The 25,841-nt window shown below is 42.1% G+C and overlaps 1 protein-coding gene across 3 annotated transcripts in view; it reads right to left on the reverse strand.

The window, feature by feature from the left end:
* GABBR2 (gamma-aminobutyric acid type B receptor subunit 2) overlaps positions 1-25,841 on the reverse strand; it is an 877,787-nt gene that overhangs the window by 422,957 nt on the left and 428,989 nt on the right. For all 3 annotated transcript variants that reach the window (XM_065584143.1, XM_065584144.1, XM_065584145.1), the window contains exons 5-7: positions 25,399-25,464; positions 11,428-11,619; positions 8,243-8,479 (exon numbers count right to left, since the gene is read on the reverse strand). In XM_065584143.1, coding sequence (XP_065440215.1) covers positions 8,243-8,479; positions 11,428-11,619; positions 25,399-25,464 — 495 coding nt within the window. The remainder of the gene's footprint in view (positions 1-8,242; positions 8,480-11,427; positions 11,620-25,398; positions 25,465-25,841) is intronic.

Consider the following 25,841-nt stretch of genomic DNA (forward strand, 5'->3'; position numbering starts at 1 on the left):
CCATTGCTTACCCCAGCGCAAGCTGTCATTAAAACTCAAGACATCCTGTTTCTTAATGCTCCATTTATCACACACCGGTGCTTTCAACTGCATCTGGACTCTGTCAGTCCTCTCCTCTCCTTGTATGAGGACTGCTACCCCAACCCTTCCAGCTGAAGTGTAATGCCACTCATCCCAACAAGCAACTTCACAGCCTCTCTTCTGGGGGCATCCCTGACAAGGGAGCATCCCTCACTTCCCCAGCCCACTCATGTTTTCTCTGGATCCAGGTGTCTGGTTCTGAAGATATCAGCTGGTAAGCTCCACCACTGCTCCCGTGCTTCTAGACCTCTCCAGCCCTTGGCTCTGGCTTTCTGGTTTAGAGCCAGCAGACAGCTCTCCCTGCTGCTGCTCCTCCTGCCTTCAGCCCTTCTGGCTCTGGCTCGCTGTCCTGTTGACACCAGCCAGCAAATCTCTCTTGGTGCTCTCCTGCCTTCTCCCAGGAACCACTGGTTCTGCTTCTTTCTGGCACTCCTCCAGGACTCTGGTCTCCATCACCGCTAACTTACCCATCTTTCCTGACTGAACCAGTCTGCTCTGACTCACTCAGACTCCATGTCACTCTAGTCTCCACTGATCTACTTGCTGGCTGTATCTTTATCTCACTGAGTGTCTCCCCAGAGATTCTCCCCAGTCCTTCATAGTTCCCAATAACTTGGTCAGTCTCTCTCTCTCCTATTGAGACTCTGCATAGATTCTCCCTGGTCCTTTATCGTTCCCAGGTGCTGTCCTGACTTCTTAATTGGCCATATGGGAGCACGTTCTGGCACAGGGGACCTGAACTGGCTTCATTTACAGGGGCCAGCTATCCTGTGACAACAGGACCGTTACAATGTCAAAGAAATTGGAAGAGAAATATCTACTTGGGAAATACAGGAAAACAGTGCTAAAGCACTTTCAAGAGAATAAAGTATATCTCTAATTTACATACAAACATAATGGCTCCCCATAGAATAATGTGTTAGAGTCGAGGTCTTGGTCCTTATCTACAAGACACTCAATGGTCTTGCTCCAGGACACCTGAAGGTGAAAGATGAGAACTGTATCTGACAGCTCTGTTCTTCTGGCAAAATGGAACTGTCCACTGCAAGTAAGGCTTGTCTGTGGAGGTGACAAAGTTTTTGCAGGGGCCAGGCAAAAATTTTGGAATGAAAATGAAAAACCACCACAGACCCCACCACATTCTGTTCCAAGTGTAGTATGCACTTCATCAATCATTTTTATTTTTTGCTATGTAAACACACATAATTGTTCATACCATATATTATATTAAAATAATTCCCTACATAATTTTCCCCTGGGGAGAGGAAGAAAGAACGAACAGATGTTGGTCATGTTACTTAATGCACTACTGGAGGAAATTCAGATACTACAGAGATCAACACTAGATAAGAGCCTGAAAAGAACAGACTAGTCTCCTTACATAGAAAAGATGTAAACTCTCAGGTGTCAATTTTCCACTCAGCTCAGACAGAGTGGGAAAGTTGGACTGTAGAAAGCCAATTACTCCAAAGCTGCCCAGCCCCAGTGCAAGTTAGAGATGCAAAGGTTTATAATTACAACATTTACTAGAAGACATTCATACAGTTATGTCCACATATTACTACTTTAGATTTCCAGAAGGAACACAGGCTTTTCAAATACCAAATGCAATCCTCTGTTCCACGTAGTATGGCATTCTTGTCATACCTGATGCTTCATAAGAAGATTAACTTCAGTAATAGAAAGTTAGCCAAAAATGAAAGTCAGACTCTCTGCCTCACTTCACTGCCTTTGCATGGGGCACATGTTTAGTGTATATGAACTGGGTAGCATCCCTTTAAATACTTTGTGAGCTCTCTGATGGTGCTCACTGTCCTATGTTTCAAAAATCACCAGTACCCTGCCAGAGCAGTAGTGTATATACCTAACTAGGCCTCATATTTTGTATATTAGTTAGAAAACACAAATTTTTGGACCCTACTATGCCCATGTAGTTCTTTCATATTATGATTGTTGTGTAAAGAACAAAAGACACAACTATAGAGAAGTTCTCAGCAGGCACAGAACTGTCATTGCTAGGTCCTCCACCCCCCCTGCCAGCCTCCTCCAAAGTACAGGACAACTCTGGATGAGAGCTGGCTGGAAAACAACAATTCTGTTTAGTGAAAAAGTTTGAGATTTCAGAATTTGTTTTCATTCTGCATTAGAACAAAATCGAGACCTTTCCAAAAAATGTTCACAAGAACCCTTAAGAGAAGAATAGCCCAGTGGTAAGGGCATGAAGTTGGGAAATGGAAGACCCAGGTTTACATCTGTTCTCCGAATCATACGGAGCAGGAACCTGAACCTGGGTGTCCCATCTCCAAGGTGAGACTAGTGTTCTCACCACCAGGCTAAAGAGTTAGTCTCTTTGTCTCTCAGAATATTTATTTATACAAAGAGAAATAGCTGCAAGAGGAGGGATTCCCTCAATCTCTCCTGCTGGAGCTGTTCTGCTATGTATAAATAATCAAATATTCATTGGGCTAGACAGAGAGAGAGAGAGAGAGAGAGAGAGAGAGAGAGAGAGACTCTATAGCTTGGTGGTTAGGGCACTCAGTAGGGTCACCCACATCCCAGGTGAGTGCCCTAACCACTGGGTATTGGCTATTCTGGGCTCAGCGGGGATCTCTCTCTCTCTCTCTCTCTCTCACACACACACACACACACACACACACACACACACACACACATAGACACACACGAGAAACCTTCATGATGAAACAGCAATTTTTCAAGGGGGGATCCGGGGGCTGTCAAAAAATTTTCAACCAGCTTTAGAAATGATAGAGAGGAGGAGAAGTGCCCAAAGTATGCTATGCTGTGGCTTTGCTCAGTGGGTGAATGGTGCCTTGGGGGCCATTACCAGCTGGCTCAGCGTAGCGAAGCCCCTAGACATACTCTAACCTATGCTCAGGCTGAGCCGGGCAGAGATGCAGAGAGCTGTAACTATTTCCCTGATCGTCTCCCACTTTGCATCACCAAGTATAAATTCAATGAAGCAGAGAATCTGGCCCAAAAGATCCACAAACTGCTAACAGGGTCTTCTTCTTCCAATGTACTGAGAATCAGATCACCTGTGGGAAGGACATGTTAAACTCAGAGTTTATATTTCAGAGAGGAAACAAGAACCATTGTTTATGGTTTTGCTCTTTTTGCAAGACCCCTTTTACTGTGTCCGTCTTTTGCTATCACTCATGAGGCTATGTCTACACTGTGGACCTTACAGTGCCACAGCTGTACCAATGCAGCTGCATTGCTGTAAGATCTCTGTGTAGCTGCTCTGTGTAAACCACCCCCAATGAGTGGCGGTAGCTATGCTGGCAGGAGAGCATCTTCCACTGACATAGCGCTGTCCACATCGCCGCTTTTGTTAGTGAAACTTATGTCAGTCAGGGGTCTCTTTTTTCAAACCCCTGACCGACAAAAGCCTAACATTGCTCAGTTAGTATAATGGGATAGTGTTATTTGATCAAATTATTTTCTTCTATTTCAAGATCTAAAATCCCATGATTTTTGCTATATTGAAATCTTTTTCTATGGCAGTTTAATATACTACTGATAAAAACCTGGACTAAACAAAAAATGTACATTTTATATGTAACAAAAGATAATATTAAGATCGTTGATCAAAATATCAGACTAAAAAGTACCTTGGCCTCTAATTGATAATTTTAGTTGGTATTGCCTTAGGGAATAGGTGCTGTTTTGATAAAAATAATAACTTAATTATACTACACAAATTGCCCTGACCAAGGTACTCATCACATTGAACAATAATTTAACATACTACAAAAATATTATAAAGCAACAATATTAATCACAGGTGGATAAGACATAATTAATATAAAAATCACATAAATGCTCAACCTGGCTGATGATGAAACATTGTCTCTTTTCCCTCTCAAAGAAACATAGTTCATAGATGAGTTTTCACTTTTTTATGTCTCCTCTGAGAATAGTTTAAAAATTAAAATGTCATGCTTCTTCATCTCAGATTAAATACTTTCCCTTCACAACCAAGACTGTGGTAATAAAATCTATCATTTTTACCATGATGTGCTGTCAAGATTAAACAAGAGGTGGACATGGAAAAGAGGGAAAGGAAAAACAAAGGCCCTGATATTCACTTTGTGATCTAATCCTTAGTAAGGGGTCACTGCCCCGGGAGCATCCCAGGAGGGAAAATGCAACTCAGGGAATCACAGTCTCACTCCTGGTCACCCTGCTGCTCTGGGGAGGTGCAGGGTGACCAGGTGCAACAGGGCTACATTGCAGAACCACTGACATGCCACCAGGTGTTTTGGGGGGAGATAGAGCTCCACCCACTCAAAGGGGGGGAGCTATTGAGCATTAGTCATGCAGAGTTGAAGTCTATTTCCTTGCGCCGGTGACAAGATGGGCCCTGATCTGCTTCTGAGGTATTGAGAAAATGCTCAATTACTAGAACTTTTATATTTTTGTCATAGGTTCATAGACTTGAGACATCTCTGTGCATCCCACCTGTAGATCTGGCTCTCTGACATATCCTCCTAGATGTCTCATCATCACCATCACGATTGCACCCCAACACCTGGCTGTTGCCTCTGACTCTCACTTCACTTCTGGACTCAGTATTGTCAACCCCAAGCATTCAAAAATTATGTCTGGCCTCCAAAATATCATGAGATTGACTTAAAATCATGAGATTTTAACATATAATAAATGTTGGGTTCTTTGTATTCATTTTCTGGCTTTTGAACTTTTTAGCCATCATGTTTACAAGTTTTTCTCCATGAGTGTTAGAAACTTACCTACATTTTAAACAAAAATTGAGATAATTTAAAATTATAACTGGGTTCAAAAAAGGATTGGATAAGTTCATGGAGGACAGATCCATCAGTGGCTTTTGGCCAAGCTGGTCAGAGAGGCAACCCCATGTTCTGGGTGTCCCTGAGCCTCTGACAGCCAGATGCTGGGACTGGACGACAAGGTATTGGTCACTAGATAATTGCCCTGTTTTGTTCTTTCCCTCTGAAGCATCAGGCAGTGGCCAGTGTCAGAAGACAAGATACTGGGCTAGATGGACCATTGGTCTGACCCAGCATGGCCATTCTTATGTGAGTCTCATGTAATCTCCTGGCTACAGAAGCTGGGGCTTTAAGTGAAACGCCAAATATTGTGAGACTTATGATAAAATCACAAGAGTCAACAACAATGTGCGTCACACATCTAAGCCATGTCTGTATCTTGCTGCTTTTTTCCATTGTAACAACTCTGGGATCTGGCCTTTTCTATCAACTAAAATTCTCATCTAGGCGCTCATGATTTCTTGTCTAGGCTCCTGCAATATTCTCTTCTCTGGCCTCCCTGACCCACATTGTCTATTAAAAATACAGCTGCTATGATCACCTTCCTGGACCAATTAAATCAACTTCCTCTTTGGATGCCTTGAATTCACTACATTAAATTCAAGAGTCTTGCCCTCATCCTTAAGGGCCGTCCCTAGCTCTGCCCCTCTCTATTTATCTCCTCCCGCCCAAGTGCTCTTGTGCCCTCTTCCTTGCTGACTCTTATGCTTGCAGCACTTCCCCAAACTGATCCATGAAGCCATTACCCTCTTTAAATCCTTCATGCAACCAAACAGAGCCAGAGCTCCCACAACACTTTTGCAGGGGAGGGACAGGAAGTGAGACAACGTGACCCCACAACCACCTCCGAATGGCAACACATGGCCCCAGGATCCTGTTCCCCACACCTTTCAGGGAGTGCCCCATGAAACAGCAGCTTCCCTAACTCTGGGCTAAGTGGGAGAAGAGAGAGGTAGGCAATCCTCCAGATATCCCCTGGAAGCAGTACTTGTACCTCGTGGTCAATTGCTTTGCTGGATAAGCAGCTTTCTCCTATTATCACTTACCCTTCCTTGTTCTACAACTTATGTGATAGTAATTTGTGTTACAATACAAGAGGTGCAGGGTTCAAACCCTGATGATGATAGTTACAGTTGAATATCAAAGAAAATTGTATTTTCTTTTAAAAAGTAAGCAATTATGTACAAAAACCTTTGTTAAAAAAGCACCATTTCAAAATCAAATATCGGAACAATCTGATTTTCAGTTTTCTGTACAATATTAATTCAGCCCTCTTCAGCACATGTATTATGATACCACCTTTAATTAAATTATCACATTTTTTTCCCACCAGACTCCCTGCCTCATTCAGTGAACAAGAATGAGTAAGCGTCAGAATTAAATTTGCATGGGCAATTGTAAATTCTATCATATCCAAACATGAATATTTTTCTTTTACATTGTAGCCTAAATAATATTCCTTGAACAGTTTTATTGTAATATAAGTATTTCCAAAATGGAATCTATCATAATGCTACAATACTTAATGATGATATTAAATAAAACCAATCCTGCCACTGACTGTTGGTGTGGGCAACTAGACACTTCCCCCAACATCATTTTTTGCCATATATGATTACCCTTTGTTTATGTTACTTCAACCTGTTTTGAATTCAAGTGATGAGTTAATATCTCAAATGATCAGAATTAATTTGTGCCCAGGCTGTGACAGGTTGTTAAGTAGCTGTACAGATTACCAGGGACCAGCCAAGGAGCCTTCCCATTTTTTATGTGTTCTACACACTATCAAATGACTTCTGAAAACTTAAGGTCCATATTCTGATCTGATTTACACTCCTAAAAGCCTGAAGCCGCTTCCCTGAAATCAAAAGAGTTACTACAGTTTTAAAGGGGTATAACTGAGAATAGAATTTGGCTGTAGATATATTGGGCTAGATCCTTGGTCCAACCAAAGATGCTTTGTGCTGCTCCAATAATGTAAAGCAGTCTTAAAGCTGGTTGAAATGGTTACCTGGGGAAATTCCTGAGTGGTGAAGGACTGGTGTAGCTAGCACCACACCGCTGTCTCCTGCCCCTTACCCCCACCTCTCAGCTATCCGATGTAAAGCATGTAGTGGGGAAAAGAAAGTGTTACAAGAACACCCCAGCATTTCATCAATCTCTAGCTGCTAAAATTGCCACCTAGAGTCTATTGCAGCTTGTACAACTTACAGACCCTTGGGGACACGCTGAGTTGTTCCTCAAGAATATACTGGTGTCTGGCAGCTCAAGGAGCCATAAGGCGGCATCATCATCTGAGGATTTTGACCATTACACTCACTAATTTTGTAATTCTAAAATAAATATATCAAATTTGTGTGGGATTGACTTTACAGATTAATGCTTTTGTTATTCTCTAAAAGTTTAGGAATCTTTCTCTTGATACTGTAGTTGTTTCATTATTTTACAAGACAAAACATGAAAGTTAGATTTTGGTAGTAACCCTGCACACAGATGCAGAGATGGAACTCAAGTTGAGTACTTCTCTTGCTGCTTCTCCATTTTAACCCCCACACTCCCAAGATCGACACTACATGTACTTTTCTCCAATCTTTCACAAGCTCCCTCGTTTTCATTAGGTTTCCAATATGGTCGATAGATCAGTTAAGTCCATAAGGTACAAACTACTCAGCGCCAGGGTACCACTACTCACAAGTGAAGCAGCTTGCAGGACTTGGGCCTAAGTTCTTGGCTACTTCCTTTAATACCTCATGATGCATATCCTAACATACTGACATGTATATGTGTGAATTTTCCAAAAAATTGATGTATCTGCTCTTTATCAACACCTATTTCACCTTTGACTAGGAAGGGAAACAGAGTTATCATATATGAATCACACTGTGTACCACACTAAGACACATACTTTCTATTAAGAAGAAATTGGCACAAAACCAGAAGCACTTGAATGCTTACCTAGTTACATATCAAACATAGATAATGCATCATGGATCAGATTCTCAGCAGCAGAGGATTTATCTTTCTTTGGAGCAGTCCTCCTGGGGCCAGAGTGCTACCTCTATAGCCTGTATCTGACAGCAATGAGGCACAAAGCTGCCACAGTGCACCAGGAGCCCGATTCAGCTAAGCGCATGCTTCAGTGCTCTGCTGAAGTGGTACAAAGAAGATCTGGCCCACATACCATTCAGTAAGTAAGGAGGACAGAAACCTCCCAAAACACAAGAATTGCACATATACACCTCCCTTTATTTTTCAACTATTTAAAAAATGTAATGTGAATACTTTAGATACTGACTTTAAAATATAGTGAATAAGAGCAGGTTAGGACTTACCGTTACACCAAAGAAGTTGGTTTCATTCATAGCATCCAGAAATATTTTGCCAAGTTTGTGGTTTGTGTAGTTAAAATCCTCAATTTTTTGGTGTTTGTTTGTAGTGTTGAGATATTTCATTGCCCGCTGCAGTGTTTTGGCAATCACCCATATTCCATCGTAGGCATAACCATGAAATTTACTGGACTGTCCATCTCCCCGTTTGTCATTATACTCCTTTTCATATTGCTGTGGCGTCTGTGGAGAAGGAAATAAAACTTCACGACATAGCTCAGGACTTCACAGATTTTGGGTCCTGAACCTTCATTTTTTAAGTGTCCCATTGATATAGAAAAGATTTTTAAGGCAAGCGCTAGGAAAGAGTTAAAATCCCATGAGATCATGCATTCTTATTAATTTCAAGAGTGATGGTGGGAGGTGGAGGGAAAGAGCCTAGAAAGAGATGAATATGTATTGCACAGGCTGTGTATATAAGAAGCACCCATTTTAAGTAATTTTACTTTCATACATCAGTCTTCTGTTCCAACGCATCCAGCATCCTGGGTTACAAGCTGGTGATCCATAGAATTATCAAAGGGGAAGATTCTTCCTGATCTCTGTCACAGAGGTTGGGGTATGCCCTGAAGTGAGGTTTTATAACCTCATCATTTTTTCCTAATGTAAGTGATTTTTTTAAAAATCACAAAAGTGTCTAGGGTTTTGTTGTTATTATTGTTTTGTTTCAGAATCTTGCTAAGCTCTTGACCTGAGTAATAGCTTGTTGCAATGAGTTCCAGAATGGTAGCATTTTGCACTCAATCTGCACAGGTGTGAATGACTACATGAGGGCAGAGCAGTGGAGAATCAGGCCCATTTATTCATGGGCTGGGACTTCATGCATTATATTTTATACAGAAACAAATACACACAACACATTTTATGGGCCTGTCTACACTACCACACGGGGTCGATCTAAGATATGCAACTTCAGCTATGTGAATAGCATAGCTGAAGTCGACGTACTTAGATCTACTTACCGCGGTGTCTTCACTACAGTAAGCTGACAGCTGACACTCTCCCGTCGACTCCGCTTGCGCGTCTCGTTCTGGTGGAGTACCAGAGTCGATGGGAGAGTGCTCAGTGGTCAATTTATCATGTCTGATCCGGCGGGTAGTGTAGACATGCCGAAAGTGTTATAAAGAACATCTTGAAAAGACAAAGAACCTTCAAAAATCATACACATGGTTATGTGATATGCAGAATGTCAGCTTATTTATCTATATAAAATCTGGGGCGCATCCAATCCTGTGAGTCACAGAGGTCTAGTAAGGTTAACAATTTGCAGGATCAGGGTTTACCGAGTATAAATAATATATACAGCTAAGGAAAGAGATAGCAAAAAAGGTTTCTAATGATCTGTCTGCCCACATAGTATCTAGTACTGCGGATTGTAATGTGGAGATTTTGTATAAGGCTTGTGCTTTACTGCCTTAAGGGTATGTATGTGTATCTGTCTGTAGGGAAAATCCAAGAACAAAGACAACAGGGAGAGGGATTTTATCTGTATATCACCCTGCAGAAGAGAAGAAATAATATCTTACGTGTTTTAAAATAGCATACTGGAGGAGAAGGATAATCATATCAGCTGCTATCCAAGTGCAAATAAGTAAATAATAAGGATGATAATTAAAAAGAAATGAACTGACATTGTTTAATCAGAATGTTAAAGTACTTAACATTTTTCCAGTAAGCATCGATGTCAAGAAGTGACTCATGGAAAAACATGAGCACCTCTGATTAAAAAAGTGTTTGGAAATCTGGCAATTGCCAGTGGCAACCTTAGTTCTAGGTCCAATAATAGGTGCTTCCTAGGGCACCCCACTGTAAGGGGCACCAAAAACATAGGATCTGGTTGCCCTCTGTGCCTTGCAGTTACCTGTAGTAATACTGATGTGCTCTACACTCAACATCACCTTCTGAGAAAGGCTACTCAATAGCAGCACTGCTCTTCGGAGGCAGGCTACCTGCCTCCTAGCTGTGCCAGCAGCAGCGATTTCCTCCTAATTTGGGCCCTAAAAAATCTTTGGCCAGAAGAACAGTCTTCAGGGACACCCCAGAAGGTGGGAAGCGGGGAGGTGGAAATGAAATGAGTCATGGAAGAGGCAGCGAGAGACCTGGGAAAGAGGCAGGAAAGTGAGAGGACAACGTAGGAGGAAGTGGACCAGACAGGGAAATCTAAATGTGGGAGAAGGGAGGCAGAGAGATGGACATAAATTGGTTACAAAGGAGACTGGGAATGGTAGGTGAAACTTGGGGAAACCTAAGGAAGGATGTGGAGAAATGGGAGATTGGTTCTAAGAGCCCTAAGGATTCCTGTGCTTCGTAGACATTCATCCCCAGCAGGGGCAGCTCTATGTATTTTGCCGCCCCAAGCACGGCAGTCAGGCGGCCTTCGGTGGTGCGGCTGCAGGAGGTCCGCTGGTAATGCGGATTTGGCGGCATGCCTGCGGGAGGTCCGCCGGTCCCGCGCCTTCGGCGTACCCACCGCCGAATTGCCGCCGAAGCCACGGGACCGGTGGACCTCCCACAGGCACGCCGCCGAAGGCTCCCTGACTGCTGCCCCCACAGCGACTGGCAGGCCGCCCTCTTCGGCTTGCTGCCCCAGGCACGCGCTTGGTGTGCTGGTGCCTGGAGCCGCCCCTGATCCCCAGCATCGTGGGGCTGGAGGGGTGGGCCTGCTCCAAAGTTCCCAGCGCTGTTGAGAGTCTTTTTCAAGGGAAATGAAGCAGCAGACCCTTAGGAAAGGTCTGCAAGATGATGAGGAGAGGGCCGAGGGCTTGAGGGAAAAGAGAGATTGTTTAGGGATCCACTCATAGACAAGGGAGATAAAATGAGGGCAGGAGGAGAAAAGAGAATGAGGGTTACACAAAAACATGGCAGAAGAAGACGATTGTTGTGGAGAATCTGTGGTGAGAGATGAGGGATTGCTTAATGCTTGCTGTACTCTGACTATTTCTGTTAGTAGTTATTAGTCCCTCTCTTTCCTGATCACTAAATTCACCCAAAGACATAAAATATTAAAAAAAGCTACCCTACAATGTCTCTTTCTGTAGTTATCAAATTTTAAATAATTGACAGGCAAAACAATATGTACATTAGAGGAATATTTTTGAATGTTGCAAAGTAGTTGAAAGAAAGATACTAACCCGTCCTGATATGGTCTTTATCACTTTTGAACTGAGAGGTTCAAAATCCACTCCAATGTAACCTTCCATGGCAGTAAGAAGGTTTTTGCTGAGACACTGTGAAGAATTAATCCAAGATTCCCACCATGAACTTTCATACCACCCAGGAATGATCCATTGATATTTACTGCCATACATCTCCTCATCATAAGCCTACAATAATAATAAAAAAATCAGTAGACATTGAGCAGTTTACTGGTCAAAACGCTTACAAAAAACATCAGAAATAAAAGCTCTCTTGTTTAAGTTTCTACATAATGAATTTACTGCATATTTAAAGAATGCAAAAATATTTTAAATAACTTATTTTCTAACAGTGCAGATTTATTTCTTTTTTGTTTCCAAATTTATGTACATGAAGATAGCATTTTGGAAAATAATAAGTCAAAAGCTGTTCAAATCCAGTTTAATTAGAAGTAGAGGAACAAAAAAGTACTTGGTATCTAAAAGGCGGACAGGGAGAAGGGGGAGGGGGAGGGAAAGGAAGCTAAACACGATTGAGGGAAGTGGAGCAATTCCATAAGAAATCCTCTATAAGGTGGCTTTCAACCTCAGTCTGAGAAGAGTGGAAATAGATGAGTATGTGTGCATATGCACAAACATGCATTGTTAGTGTGAAACAGCTATATTAAACACAGTCAGTTTATTATTTTTTCTTGGGTGAAGCAGGCTTGATTTCAATTAATGACATAGTATCAGGGCAGAATGTAACCTTCTGCTGCAATATTGACATTAAAGTCTTATCAATTGATAAAGAATCATCCACAATTGAAACAAGAATTAGGGAAAGAATATAACCAGAAAATCATAAGCCTGTAACCCAGAAGGCAAAAATTCACAATGTTTCAAATGTTCATGTTGTGATGTGATAAAATAAATTGAAGAGAAACATTAACTAGACATTTGTTTTTTGAGAAGTATGAAGCAATGGTGAAGCTTGTGGCATGGCAAACAATTTTTGCAGATATTCTCTTTTAAATAATAAACTATTTAATACTGAAATCTACTTTTCAAAACATTGAGCACAGCCCATTAAACCCACAGAGACTGAAAGTTTTACTTTAGCTACACAAAACAGAGGTATCCACAATACTTTATTTTTCAGACATGTATGGTAACATACATGAAAATTTGTTCTCCATGCAGAAGAGGAATTTGTTATGGTTGATAAAGGAATCCTGAACTTTTGTATTGTGAAGAAAAGTCTCCTTTATCTAGCATAAAATCTGCAAATCTTTCCTGAAGATTCTCTTTCCTTGTTGCTGCTGGATGTCTTCCTGTGGACATTTCAGTTCTCTTCAAATCGTAATTTTCATGTTTCTTTGCTTCCTCATAAATATGTGGGATATTAGAGATGCAAGGCATGTAATGGAGCTAAAACAGATGCCCAAGTCTTTTAGAAGTATATGATACAACCCTAAAACCCTTAAATGTAACAGACTTTCATAAAATCTGAAAAAGGAAGAGATTCTTACAAATATTCATTTTTTTCCCATCTGCATCATCCTTATAGAGAACAGACTAGGAGCAGAACAGGGAAATCGCCAGGATATGAATATGAAGCATACTGCTTACTCAGAATACAATCCTTATGAAAAATACTCCAGAGGATCTGAAGGAGGCCCTGGGGATACTTGAAGATGAGATGGAAATGTTAAAGCAAGAAATAGAAACATGGACAACTCCCAAATGAGGTTAATGACCAGGTGTAGGAAGAATGTTAGAGTTGGGTTTTATGCCTGCCTGGACTATTACAGTGCTGCCAACTCTTACAAATTTACAGTGAGCAAGGCAATTTTGTTTGCTCCAGCTGCAGAAACTCAGTTTAGATCAAGTTACACAAATTATGTATATAATGTGCTGCTTGATGGAGTGGAGGGCCTTCAGCTTCTCCCAGAACCCCAAAATACCAATTAATTACCTGAGTGTGCCCCACAGCTATATCTTAATGAAATTGTGCACCCCAATAGTCCCACATCAATTCCGTACTTCCCTAGCCCCGCTGCTATTAATTTTGTGCCCCCAGCTGAACAGAAATTCTGCCCCTTCACCACCCTTGTGCACCTTGCTCCACTGCACACCCCTGCTCCGCCTCCAGCTGAAGAGGTTCATCATCCTCTCCCCAAGTCTGTGACAGAGGCAGCTCCAAGAGCTCTTGACCCCATTCCTCCAAGACTTGGGGAAGGGCAGATCTAAGGGTTTTTCTTCCTGTTAGGATATAGATATTCAGGCCTGTCTGTAAAGGCCTATACTTTAAGAATTTAGGTGTATTCTTATCACTTAGCTAGTTATAGAGGTATAAAAGAAAGAATCAAAATCACTTTCTGTGTGAAGGCTATGTGTAAAAGCCTTCTCTCACTGTAACAGTCTGAGGCCTGGATCTTAGGCTAAGGCCTTTGGCTAAGCAGCAGAGGCCAGCCATAAACTGGGAAATGTATGGTCACATCCTCACATTCCAAACTAGTCACATGGAAATAAGGTGCTATTGGACTGTTAGGAATATAATCCTGTCCTGATATTCCTATCACCTCCAGAGAAAGAAAAGAGCCTAGAAGATATAAAAGGAAACTTAGGTTGATAGTTTTCTGTCTGGTAAGAACTCTCTTATCAATAGACACAGCTGGAAAACGCTTATGTCTGTATAGATGTAGTTGTGAAATCCTCACTTCTGTATTGTTTTGTATGTTTATTTGCATGGTCTCTGTCTGGTTTTGTAATTGTTTCTGTCTGCTGTATAATTAATTTTGCTGGGTGTAAACTAATTAAGGTAATGGGATATAATTGGTTAGCTAATCATGTTACAGTATGTTAGGATTGGTTAGGTAAATTTTAGTAGAATGATTGGTTAAGGTATAGCTAAAAATATTACTATATAAATTAGGGGCAAACAGGAAGTAAGTTGGAATTCGAAAATAAGGAAAAAGGAACTTGGATTTAAGCTTGCTGGAAGTTCACCCCAATAAACATCGAATTGTTTGCATCTTCGGACTTCGGGTATTGTTGCTCTCTGTTCATGCGAGAAGGACCAGGGAAGTGTGAGAGTGAAGGAATAAGCTCTCTAACACTTCCATCAGTACACTAGAGTAGCACTAAACAGAGTGCACTGGCCAGATAAACTAGGTTTACAGCTGCTTTGCATCACCAGAGCAATACAAAGCAGCCAGTGCATAATCATGAATCTTCCTATCTGGCCAGCTCTCTGGGCTGACCAAGTTCCCAGTTGGCCAGCTCCCAGGCTACTTGCCTGGTGGGGAAGTTGGTGGGCTCCTGGGCAACTGGCTAGGAGCCAGAGACACAGCATGACAATTTTAAACAATTCTGTTTCAGTTCTTCCAAATTAGAATTTTTCAAAAATGTTCATTCTGTGAAAAAATTCACTTTTTTTTAAATGATTTTTTTTTAATATAAAATTTTCCATGGTATGGACAGTCCGGTTCCCACACAGCTCTACTCTTGACACATATTCCAGTCAGACTCCATCACACCACAGACTCATTTTAACCAACAGAATCATTGCATACAAATTGGCTATAGAAGAAGGGGAATGACTGGTTGAGTTCACTCTGATATTTCAATGGCCATTGAACTGGCCCTATCTAGAGTCTATATAACAATTAATTAGATACAACAGTTTTTAATGTCTTGGCATAATTACTAATTTCTTCCAATATAGGGTATGCATAACTTTTGAATTAATTTTAACTATACCGAAAGTTTGAAGAGTCGGTTATTCCATTATTATGATCATTTGGGACACAGGAATAACAGACATAGATATTAAATTTCTTAAAAGGACCAGCTTTTAATTAATTTTAACTCAAACCTATTAAGAGATTTATTTGTAAATTCTCAGAAAATGTATTCAATAGTCATAGAGCAAGTGTGGCATGTTTGGGAAGAACATGTTATATTTTTTTTACATTACAAAGAGCTTGAATCCATGCTCTAAATGCAAAATGGAACCTCAACCTTAACTAAGGTCACATTTGCACTGATAATCCTGTATCCATCCTCATCCATCCAATGAAAGTGTGTTCCAGCTATAAAAAAAAAAATCTTACTTTGCATGCGGGGGAACATTGTTAAGTTGCTGCCAGGGGTGCTGGAACTAGGGGTTCTGGGGGGCATGGCAGGACCCTCTGGCTGGAAGTGGTTTCTATCATATTCAGGGTTTACAGTTTTCTTCAATGGCTTTCAGTATCCCCACTCTACCAATTGTTCTAATGCCGCTGGTTGCTGCATGATAAAACTGTCATCTGATTTACCTTTGTTCTCTTGGGTTTGTTGCATCAGATAATGGGACTGCAATGGGGTCTACAAACCCCATAGCGAGCATAGACAGAAGGGGAAGGAGATCCTCTCCTGTTTACAGGCTAGCAGCTTGACCACACCCCCATACAACTGCCAGAGGTGCCAATCATGGAGGCAGGCACCCACAGCTGCAGCCAACAGAGGAAACAAGGCCTGCTATAAAGAAGAGAACAGACAAAGAAAAGGAGGCACAAGGGTCTAGGAGAGTAAACAGGCAACTCTCCTGCACCAGGCTGCCTCCATGAACACAGACAAGAGGCTGAAACAGACTGCTAGACGTAATTAGAGATGAGGGTCCAAGAACTGCCCTGACTGTGGACAAATTAAAGAGGGCAAGTCAGACCACCCAAAAGACCATACCAGGAGCTGGTGACAGTGACAAATATATCCAATACCATTAGGGCTTTGTCTGAAAGCCTGATTTTGCATACTGCCTTATTTCAGTTGTCCTTGATGGTTTAACCAAGGCAGAATGAGACTATATTGCACGGTCCACAAACAACATTCACTTTAATGGCTCCTTTACAACGACCATACAGCACACTCTGAAAACAGCAGAAGAAACAGAGACACCATAGAAAAATGAAAGGGAAATGCAAGCCAACAAGAAACTCTGCCTGTTACCAGTCACAGAGTGTACTGCTTTCAGAAAAACAGATTTGGGCACTGGGGAGTGTAAAAGCAATAATGAGCCGAATCACCTCATCCACAGTAAGCAAACTTAAAACAACCTCAAAAGGTCATTAAAATATATATAGGGACCAATAAGTGACTTAGGAGCCTAAGTCCCATTGATTTCCCATAAAATGTAGGCTTTCAAGTGCTTACGTAACTTTTGAAAGTGGCCTTAGGTGTATAGGCCTTGCTGGAGCCCTGAGCATAACTAAGACAATGATCCAGAGTAGGCCTTTGCAGAATAGTAACACACGAGGTGTCAGCTAACCAAATAAGCACATTCCTGACCGGAGAGAATGGTACAAAAATACAGAGATCTCTCAAGTGACTACATAAACACATTACTACGAGATGGTACAAGAACACACTGACCCTTCCTAAAGATAAGGATGGGATGACAGGATAATGGATGAGTAGGTTTTGTTCAAACTAGCAGGTATAAGGTGTAAGGGTGATAACTAATAACATCTGGACTGTAATATGTAACTTGTTTGTATCAATGTATAAATGGAGAAGTCATAGGAAGGGCATCTTTGTATTGGCATAGGGCAGTGGTTCTCAACCAGGGGTACATGTACCCCTGGTGGTACACAGAGGTCTTCCAGGGGGTACATCAACTCATCTAGATATTTGCCTCGTTTTGCAACAGGCTACATAAAAAGCACTAGGGAATTCAGTGAAAACTAAAATTTCATACAATGACTTGTTCATACTGTACACTGAAATGTAAGTACAATATTTATATTCCTATTGATTTATTTCATAATTAGTAAATATGAGAAAGTCAGCAATTTTTCAGTAATAATGTGCTGTGACACTTTTGTATTTTTATTTCTGATTTTGTAAACAAATAGTTTTTAAGTGAGGTGAAACTTGGGGACACTCAAGAAAAATCAGACTCCTGAAAGGGGTACACTAGTCTGGAAACATTGATAGCCACTGGCCTAGGGGACACCATCTTGTTATGTTGACTCAGCCTCTACCTTATCACAGGCATACATGGGTTAGCATCCCTATGAGCTGTTGGACAGAGCGCTAGTACCTGGGTTTGCTGACAACAAAATTGGCCAAGTGCCTTCGCTACCAAACTGAGCCTATGGTCTTTATGAGTAACATTGAGGTCTGCTGAATCAACACACTTCACTCTGCTAGTGCAGCCAACATCTGAGCTCCAAGAACAACAGTACTAGCAGCAGTAACAACTCCGCAGCACTAGCAACACTCCACAGCTCTAACAAGAAGGCGTTTTGGAAATTTTTACACATACTGCATTCCGTAGGCATTTTTAGTATGTATGCTATTCTAATAAAAACATTTTCCATTAAAAGTCAATGCTGTTGCATAGCCCCAAAAGTAAAAGTGAAAGAGAAAATGGAAAAATAAAAGAAGAGATGAAGGGCTGGATCCTACTGCCATTGGAGTCAATACAAAACTCACATTGATTTAAAAAGGAGCAAATCAAGTCCTGGGAATTTGTAGTTTTGTATCAGGAGTTCTGCATAAATCTTGCTCTGATTATTTAATAGTAGTTTATCTAAAGGACCACTTAAAGACTGTGAGCTGAAATTGGTGCAATGTATACCTTCTGATGTTCTCCTCAGCAGACAGGGCCTGATTCAAAGCTCAATGAAGTCACTGTGGAAACTCCCACTGGCTTCACTGTGGGTTGAATCAGTTAATTTGTTTAAACGTTTACCAGGATGCTGGCCAATGTTCAGGTGACTTCTATTCCAATCTTGGGGTGGCGTAGAGTAGGACTAATGTGCTTTGTACCCGTGGCCTTTCTCCTTCAGTTATACAGGTTTTTTGGAGTGTGACCAAGTGAAAACGATGACATTTCGGAATACACCGACAATTATGCAGATCCTGAGATTGCCTTTTGGTATATTTCTGGCCTATCCACCAAGCATTCAAATTATAACCTCCAGTATGAAAATGTGTCCAAATACAATAGCAGCTTACTTTTATAATCCCAAATTACATCTCTGGAAGAGATCAGTCCTACCCTCTAGTGCACCTACCTGAAGGTACACCTAGGAAATCAAATATCTGGCAGCATACCTTTATTTTGCTAATTAAATAATTGCACTCCCAGTCAAAATATCTCAGCATAGCTGTTGGAGTACTTGAATCAAGAATATATTTCATGATTAATAATGAGCCTACATGACATATTGACACTCATTTTTATATAAATGATCCACGCAGAACTGACCCCTTACAAACCCTAAATATATCACAGCCGGGTCATGGGCAGCCAGACCTAGTAGTCACAGCCAGGGTCCGCAGTCATGAGACAGGAGCCTTCTAGACCAGCATGTTCTAGACCAGAATTTCTGGTTTGTGGGAAATTTAAATAAACAACTGGGTTCATTACAATTCAGAACAAAATTAATTTTCAAAAAGGCAAAATTTCCAGCAAACCATAAATCCCACATTCTGGCTAGCTCTACTAATCAGACTGTTTTCTGCAGTTTTTGGTCAACAGTCCATCCCCTTTGCTGAGTGCCTATTTGTTTTAAGTCCTATACTCCCCTTCAGTCCATTGTCTTTCCCTCTAGCTATGCCTTCCTGACCTAAAGTCAGTAAAAGAGTTTAAACAAAACAAAAGCAAAACTCATGGTACTAACATGACTTTTGTAGCCATCGTATTGTTCACTCTGCCTATTTGTTCTATCCATCTCTCCCCACTCTGTCTCCGTCCTGTCTATTTAGATTCTAAGTTCCTCAGAGCAGGGACTGTCTCTTACTCTGTTTGTACAGTAACTAGTGCTATGTGGCCCTGTTCTTGGCTAGCCCCTAGGGCACTACTGTAATAACCATGATATATAAATAAATGTGTATTAACTCAAAAACCTTTATCTGTTATCAATAACTGTTTACTAGTTATTAATCATCAGCCATGATACTGAACTTATTTACTGGTAAGTCAGTGGGCTGGTCCACACTAACCCCCCACTTCGAACTAAGATACGCTCCGTAGCTGAAGTCGAACTATCTTAGTTCGAACTTACCGCGGGTCCACACGTGGCAGGCAGGCTCCCCCGTCAACTCCGCGTACTCCTCTCGCCGAGCAGGAGTACCGGCATCGACGGCGAGCACTTCCGGGATCGATCTGGGATCGATTGCTTACCTTCGGACCCGGAGGTAAGTATAGATGTACCCAGTATGTGATGAACATCTAATGAGTTAGGGACTTGACCCTCTATACCCCAACTTGTAGAGCTACTATGTTCTATGCCACAGTATGCTTGTTGAACAGAGAAAATATACTTATGTTTCGGAAAGCAAGCATTTCATGTGTAGAATTGACTGCTTGCTTTTTCTTTATCCTTGGATGTGACTATTTGTCCATTATTGAAAGGTGTTAGGAAACTAGTCTGTGTTTTGAGAACAGAACAATCAGTGACACAGCACATACATCCTTCCACAGGTCTCATAATTCTTTTTAAAATGTGTCTATGCATTTTCTCTCTCCTGGTGTAAAGCCCTCTGTTGCAGCTACAAATGCCCCTCCCCTTACTTCACCTAAAGGGATGGGGGGTGAGAGGGATTGTAGAGAGGTACAGACAGGGGACATGACTGAGCTCCTCTCCACTGAGCCTCCATTAGCCTAGGTACCCTAAAGACAGTTACATAAGTTAGAGCAACCCCTAGGCTACTCCAACTTATGGCAGTGCTGAGGTTAGGAAACCATTATCAGCTCCCAAATGCCCTACTCCCCTGAGCCAAACAGACACAAAACAGGGGAGATTCTCAACATCTCTCTGTGATTTAAATGCTAGAACAAAGTGCCTTGCATGTAAAGACAGTTTGAAGTTATTGTGGATTATGTTGAAGAGCATGTCGGGGGCAGTAGGATAGGCCACAGAGGACAGTCCCATAACACACAAATGAACAGGGAAAGAATAGTATTTGTGTTGTATTTTTGCATTCCTAGTTTAAGAAAAGCACACATTTTTCTCTGATGTGGAATATGGCCAACACAGAGCACTTCAGGGAGTGTCTCAGAGATAATGCTAACATCTGTACAACCAGAGATGAGAAGAGAGAAAGATGAAACCTTTTTCATTGGCATTAGGAAGAAAACAGACTTTTCTTCTGCTTCCCTAAAAAGTACCATGATACATCCCTGTCTTACCACTATTGCAACAGTGACAGCTGCTGAGTAAGAGTCAAAATATTTCCAAATGACATATAGCAATCTAATTTTGAACTTTAGGTTTTTACTCCTTTGCTGTGATGTATACATTTCTGTTTCTCTATGCAAACACTGCAAGACTGCCTTGGGAGGAAAAAAAACAATTTTTGCTTTTTTATAAAATGAGTCTAAAGTCAGATTTTGCCATTTTTGTTTTGCCTGCATCTTTTATTTGCAGTGTTCACATAGGACAAACTCTGATTCGCTTAGATTTCTTTAGATTAATTCAATATGAATACAAATTTTGGGCCCTTAAAATTAGTTTATTCTTTTCAATCAGATACTAATAAAGGTCCAGATCCTGCTCCCTGTGATTTCAACAGGATCATGTGTGTATGCTCTGTATATGGATATAAAGTGTAAATTTGGGGGAAATTATTTAATCGCATGATGATTTTGTACCAGTCTTTAATTTATACATATTTCTCTTAATTTCAGAAATCTTTGATTTTACATATTAATACTTGGTTTTGTTATGAATGTGTCACACAACTACAATATTCAGAAGAAGAGATCGTTTTGACTCTTCAGTTTTAATTATATGAATAGAACCATTTTGAGAAGTAAATGTAATGAGGATAGCTTCTGTAGTTAGTAATACTGGAATTCTTTCTTATGCTTTGGAAAAGAAAAAAAAAAGCCTACAGCAAGAAACATACTCTGGCACCACGAAAGAATTCCTTTATCAGGGCCAGATACAGCAAGTCCTTACTCTTGTTAGTAAAAATACTGATTTCAGTGGTACTATTCACATGAGTAAGGGCTACTTGCTTAGGCCCCAATTCAGGAAAGCATTTGAGTAGATCCTTAACTATAAATATGGCCCTACCAAATTCACGGCCATGAAAAACGCATCACAGACCTGGTCTCCCTTGTGAAATCTGGTCTTTTGTGTACTTTTATCCTATACTATACAGATTTCACTGGGGAAACCAGTGTTTCTCAAACTGGGGCTCCCAGTCGAAAAGGGGGTTGTGGGGACATCACAAAATTATTGTGTTGGGAGGGGGGTCACGGTATTGCCACCTTTACTTCTGCACTGCCTTCAGATCTGGGTGGCTGGAGAGCAGCAGCTGCTGGCTGGGCGGCAAGCTCTGAAGACAATGCCCCACCAGCAGCAGCGCAGAAGTAGGCGTGGCAATACCATACCATGCCATGCTTACTTCTGTGCTGCTGCCTTCAGATCTGGGTGGCCAGAGAGTGGTAGCTCCTGGCTGAGGGCCCAGCTCTGAAGGCAACAGCACAGAAATAAGGGTGGAAATACCATACCATGCCATCCTTACTTCTGCGCTGGCAGAAGCTCTGGCCACCCAACTCTGAAGGCTCTGAAGGCAGCGCCACCAGCAGCAGCAGTGCAGAATACCGCAATCCACCTACAATATCTTTGCAACCCTCCCACAACCCCATTTTGGGTCGGGACCCCTACAGTTATTGGGGAGGGATAGCTCAGTGGTTTGAGCATTGGCCTGCTAAACCCAGAGTTGTGAGTTCAATCGTTGAGGGAGCCACTTAGGGATCTGGGGCAAAATCAGTACTTGGTCCTGCTAGTGAAGGCAGGGGGCTGGACTCAATGACCTTTCAGGGTCCATTCTAGCCCTACTCATATTTATTTTATTTTATTTAGTTAGTTACAACACCATGAAATTTCAGATTTAAATATCTGAATTGTGAATAGGTGAATTGTTATTCGACTTCTGTGCTAGTCATGGATTGTCCATAACAAATAACACTGTCGGAGAAAAAGAGAGTTCTCACTCTCAGGTTGGGTGCAGCAAGTCAGATACTTTATTATCTCTAGCAGTTGCATGGAGGGAGAGAGCTAAACAGGTCTCTCTGCAGGTAATCACAGCAAGCATTTATACCTTTGTTGCATACTATAATGAGCAACAGCTGCATTTTTTTTATACATAGGTCATCCTGATATCTTATTTTTCTCACCTCTATTTAGACTATAGTCTACATTCCATACTTATCTAACACAAGGTCACAACAACTTCTCATACAGTTCTTTCCCACTCGCCTCACACAATCCTCGCTTCTACAAATCTTGCGTTATTAGGGTTACAGCTAGTCTGACTCTTGCTCACATAAGGGGACTGTTTGACTATGAAATCCCCTTCAAATCCCTGTCAGTTCTTTCTCTACTTCCACCATGTTCGAACACCAGGTTGTTCATAAATGTACTTGGTACCAGAACACCTTAGCCAAAGATCGATGATCAACTTTACAGTCGTCTTGTCAGACCTAAGGCCATATGTTCTATACACTCTGGTGAAGAGAGTGACAGAGATGGTAACTGATGACCACTTGGTGGTGAGTTGGATCTGATGCATGAGATGCTGACCAGATAGACACAGGAGGCCCAAATGATCAGTGCATGTTGCCTAGGAATGCCTCATGGAGGACCCTGTGCAGAAAGACTTCAATTCCCACCTCCAGAAGAACTTCTCCTGCATTCTGGGTGAGGTCTTGAACATTGATTCTGAGTGGACCATGTTCAGGGCCATGGAAAGCTGTGGCCTGAAGGGTAGTTGGCATCTGTCATGGTGGCAACCCTGGGACCCGCTGGTGGACTCCAGTGGTGAGGGAAGCTGTCAAGTCAAAGAAGGAAGCCTTCCGAGCAATGCTCGCGAACTGGACTCCTGATACAGTTGAGAGGTACCGGCTGCGGCTGTGGTGGTTGTTGAAGTCCAGGCTTGGAAGGAGTTTGGAGATACCATGAAGAATGATTTCCAGATGGCCGCAAAGGTGTTCTGGCAAACCATTTGTCACCTTAGGAGGGGTTGGTGGTATGTTGCCCAGGCTGTACTCAGCAAGGGTGGTGAAATGCTGACCTTGACTGAGAAAATCATAGAGAGGTGGAAGGAGCACTTTGGGGAACTCCTCAACCCAATGTACACCCTCCCCCCGCCCTTCCAGGATGCAGCACTGGAAACCTCCGGTGAGATCGGATCTATGTGCCTTCGTAGTGGTAATGCGGCAGAGGTTTGCCCGGAGATGTTGAAAGCACTGGACAATGTTAGGGTGTCATGGTTAATGCGCCTCTTCAATGTTGTGTGGAAGACAGGTGTCGTACCTCTGGACCGGTAAACCAGGGTGGTGGTCCTTATCTTTAAGAAAGGAGACCAGAGAGAGTGTTCCAACTATAGGGGGATCACACTCCTCAGCCTCCCCAGAAAAGCCTATGCCAAGGTGCTGGAGAGGAGGTTACACCCGTTAGTTGAACCTCAGATTCAGGAGGAACAATGAAGATTCCTTCCTGGCCATGGAACAATGAACCAGCTCTTCATTTTCTCACAGATACTCGTGGGCTCGTGGGAGCTTGCTAATCTGGTCTACCTTTGCATTGTAGACCTGGATAAGGCATATGACCGCATTCCCCGAGATGTCTTGGGGGAAGTGCTGTGGGATTATGAGGTGCCAATACCACCTTTTCATGCTATCTGGTCCCTCTGTTCTCAGAATGAGAGTTGCATTCGCATTCTTGGCATTAAGTTGAGTTCGTTCAAGATGGGCGTTGGACTCTGCCAAGGATGCCTCTTGTCCCCACTCCTGTTCATAGTTTTCATGGACAGGATATCAATGTGCAGCCGAGCTGTGGAGTGCATTTGGTACGGGGACTCGGAAGTGAAATCTGCGCTGTTTGCATATGATGTTGTCCTTCTTGCTTCTTCAGACTGTGATCTCTGATGCGCACTCGAACGTTTCGCTGCGGAGTGTGAAGTGGGTGGGATAAGAATTGGTACCTCCAGTTCAGAGGTCATGGTCCTCACCCAGAAGAAAGTGGACTGCTCTCTTCAGGTGAGGGGGGAGCAGCTGCCCTTAGTGCACGAGTTCAAGTATCTAGGGATCTTGTTCATGAGTGATGGCAAGCGGGAGTGTGAGATTGATCAGTGGATTGGTGCAGTGGTGGCAGTGATGTGGGCGCTGTACTGATCCATGGTGGTGAAGTGCGAGCTGAGTTCTTGGACGAAGCTCTTGGTTTACAAGTCGCACTACGTCCCCATCCTCACCTATGGTAATGAACTTTGGGTAATGACCGAAAGGACAAGGTTGCGGGTACAAGCAGCGGGAATGAGGTTTCTCCACAGGGTGGCTGTGCTTACTCTTTGAGACAGGGTGAGGAGCTTGGCTATTCAGGAGAGTGTTGGTGTACATCTGTTACTGCTCCAGATCGAGAGGTGCCAGCTGAGGTGGTTTGGGCATCTGATAAGGATGCCCCCTGGGAGGCTTCCGTTGGATCTATACTGGGCACGTCCCACTGGGAGGAGGCCCTGAGGCCAACCCAGGACACACTGGAGGGATTATAACTCCTGACTAGGCTGGGAACAATGGGGAATCCCCCAGGAAGAACTGGAAACTGTTGCGGAGGACAAGGAGGTCTGGTCCTCCCTACTCTCCATGCTGCCACTGCGACCCTCACCAGGAAAAGCAGCAAAAGAAATATCTGAAATCATTAAATTTATGATTTTTAAAATCCTATGACTGTGAAATTGACCAAAATGGACCATGAATTTGGTAGGGCCCTAACTATAAACCCATGCTTAAGTCCCATTGAAATCAAGTGCTTACATGTTTTCCTGAATAGAGATGGATTTAAACATGTACCGAAGAGCTTCCCTGAACTGAGGCCTTATAGGTTTGCAGGGGTGGCCCACAGGATAGCAATTCGAGTTTTCAGATGTACGTTTATTGAAAGGTAATTCATTCTTTCCCCAAATATGCAATTAAACATCTTTACTTACACAACAGAACACTTTTGCTGCCATTTGCTCATCAAACTGGCCAAGGATTATCCGAACATCATTACCCTGTGGACAAAATAATGTATATCTAAGTTTAATGCAGTCACAGGCCTGGAATAAACTATATTTAAAATCACTTCTTCTAAGGGCCCAATTTTGTCGCACTTACTCAGACTGAGGAATATTGTACTTTTTGAGTAGGCCCTTTGAAATCACTGTGAGAACTTGCAGAGTAAGGTAGAACATAACAGGTAAGATCCTCAGCTGCTGGTAAAAGCAATTTTGGAGTGATGCTAATTCACACCAGCTGAAGATCTGGCTCATTATGAATAAAGGTGGCAGAACTGCATTTCAAACAAATAATTGAGAAATAACAATATTGAGAAGACAATAGTAATACTTATTTTGTGTAGCTACATATTACTATTCAGTAATACTAAGAA

Source organism: Chrysemys picta, chromosome 2 (genome assembly GCF_011386835.1).
Source record: "Chrysemys picta bellii isolate R12L10 chromosome 2, ASM1138683v2, whole genome shotgun sequence".
NCBI lineage: Eukaryota > Metazoa > Chordata > Testudines > Emydidae > Chrysemys > Chrysemys picta.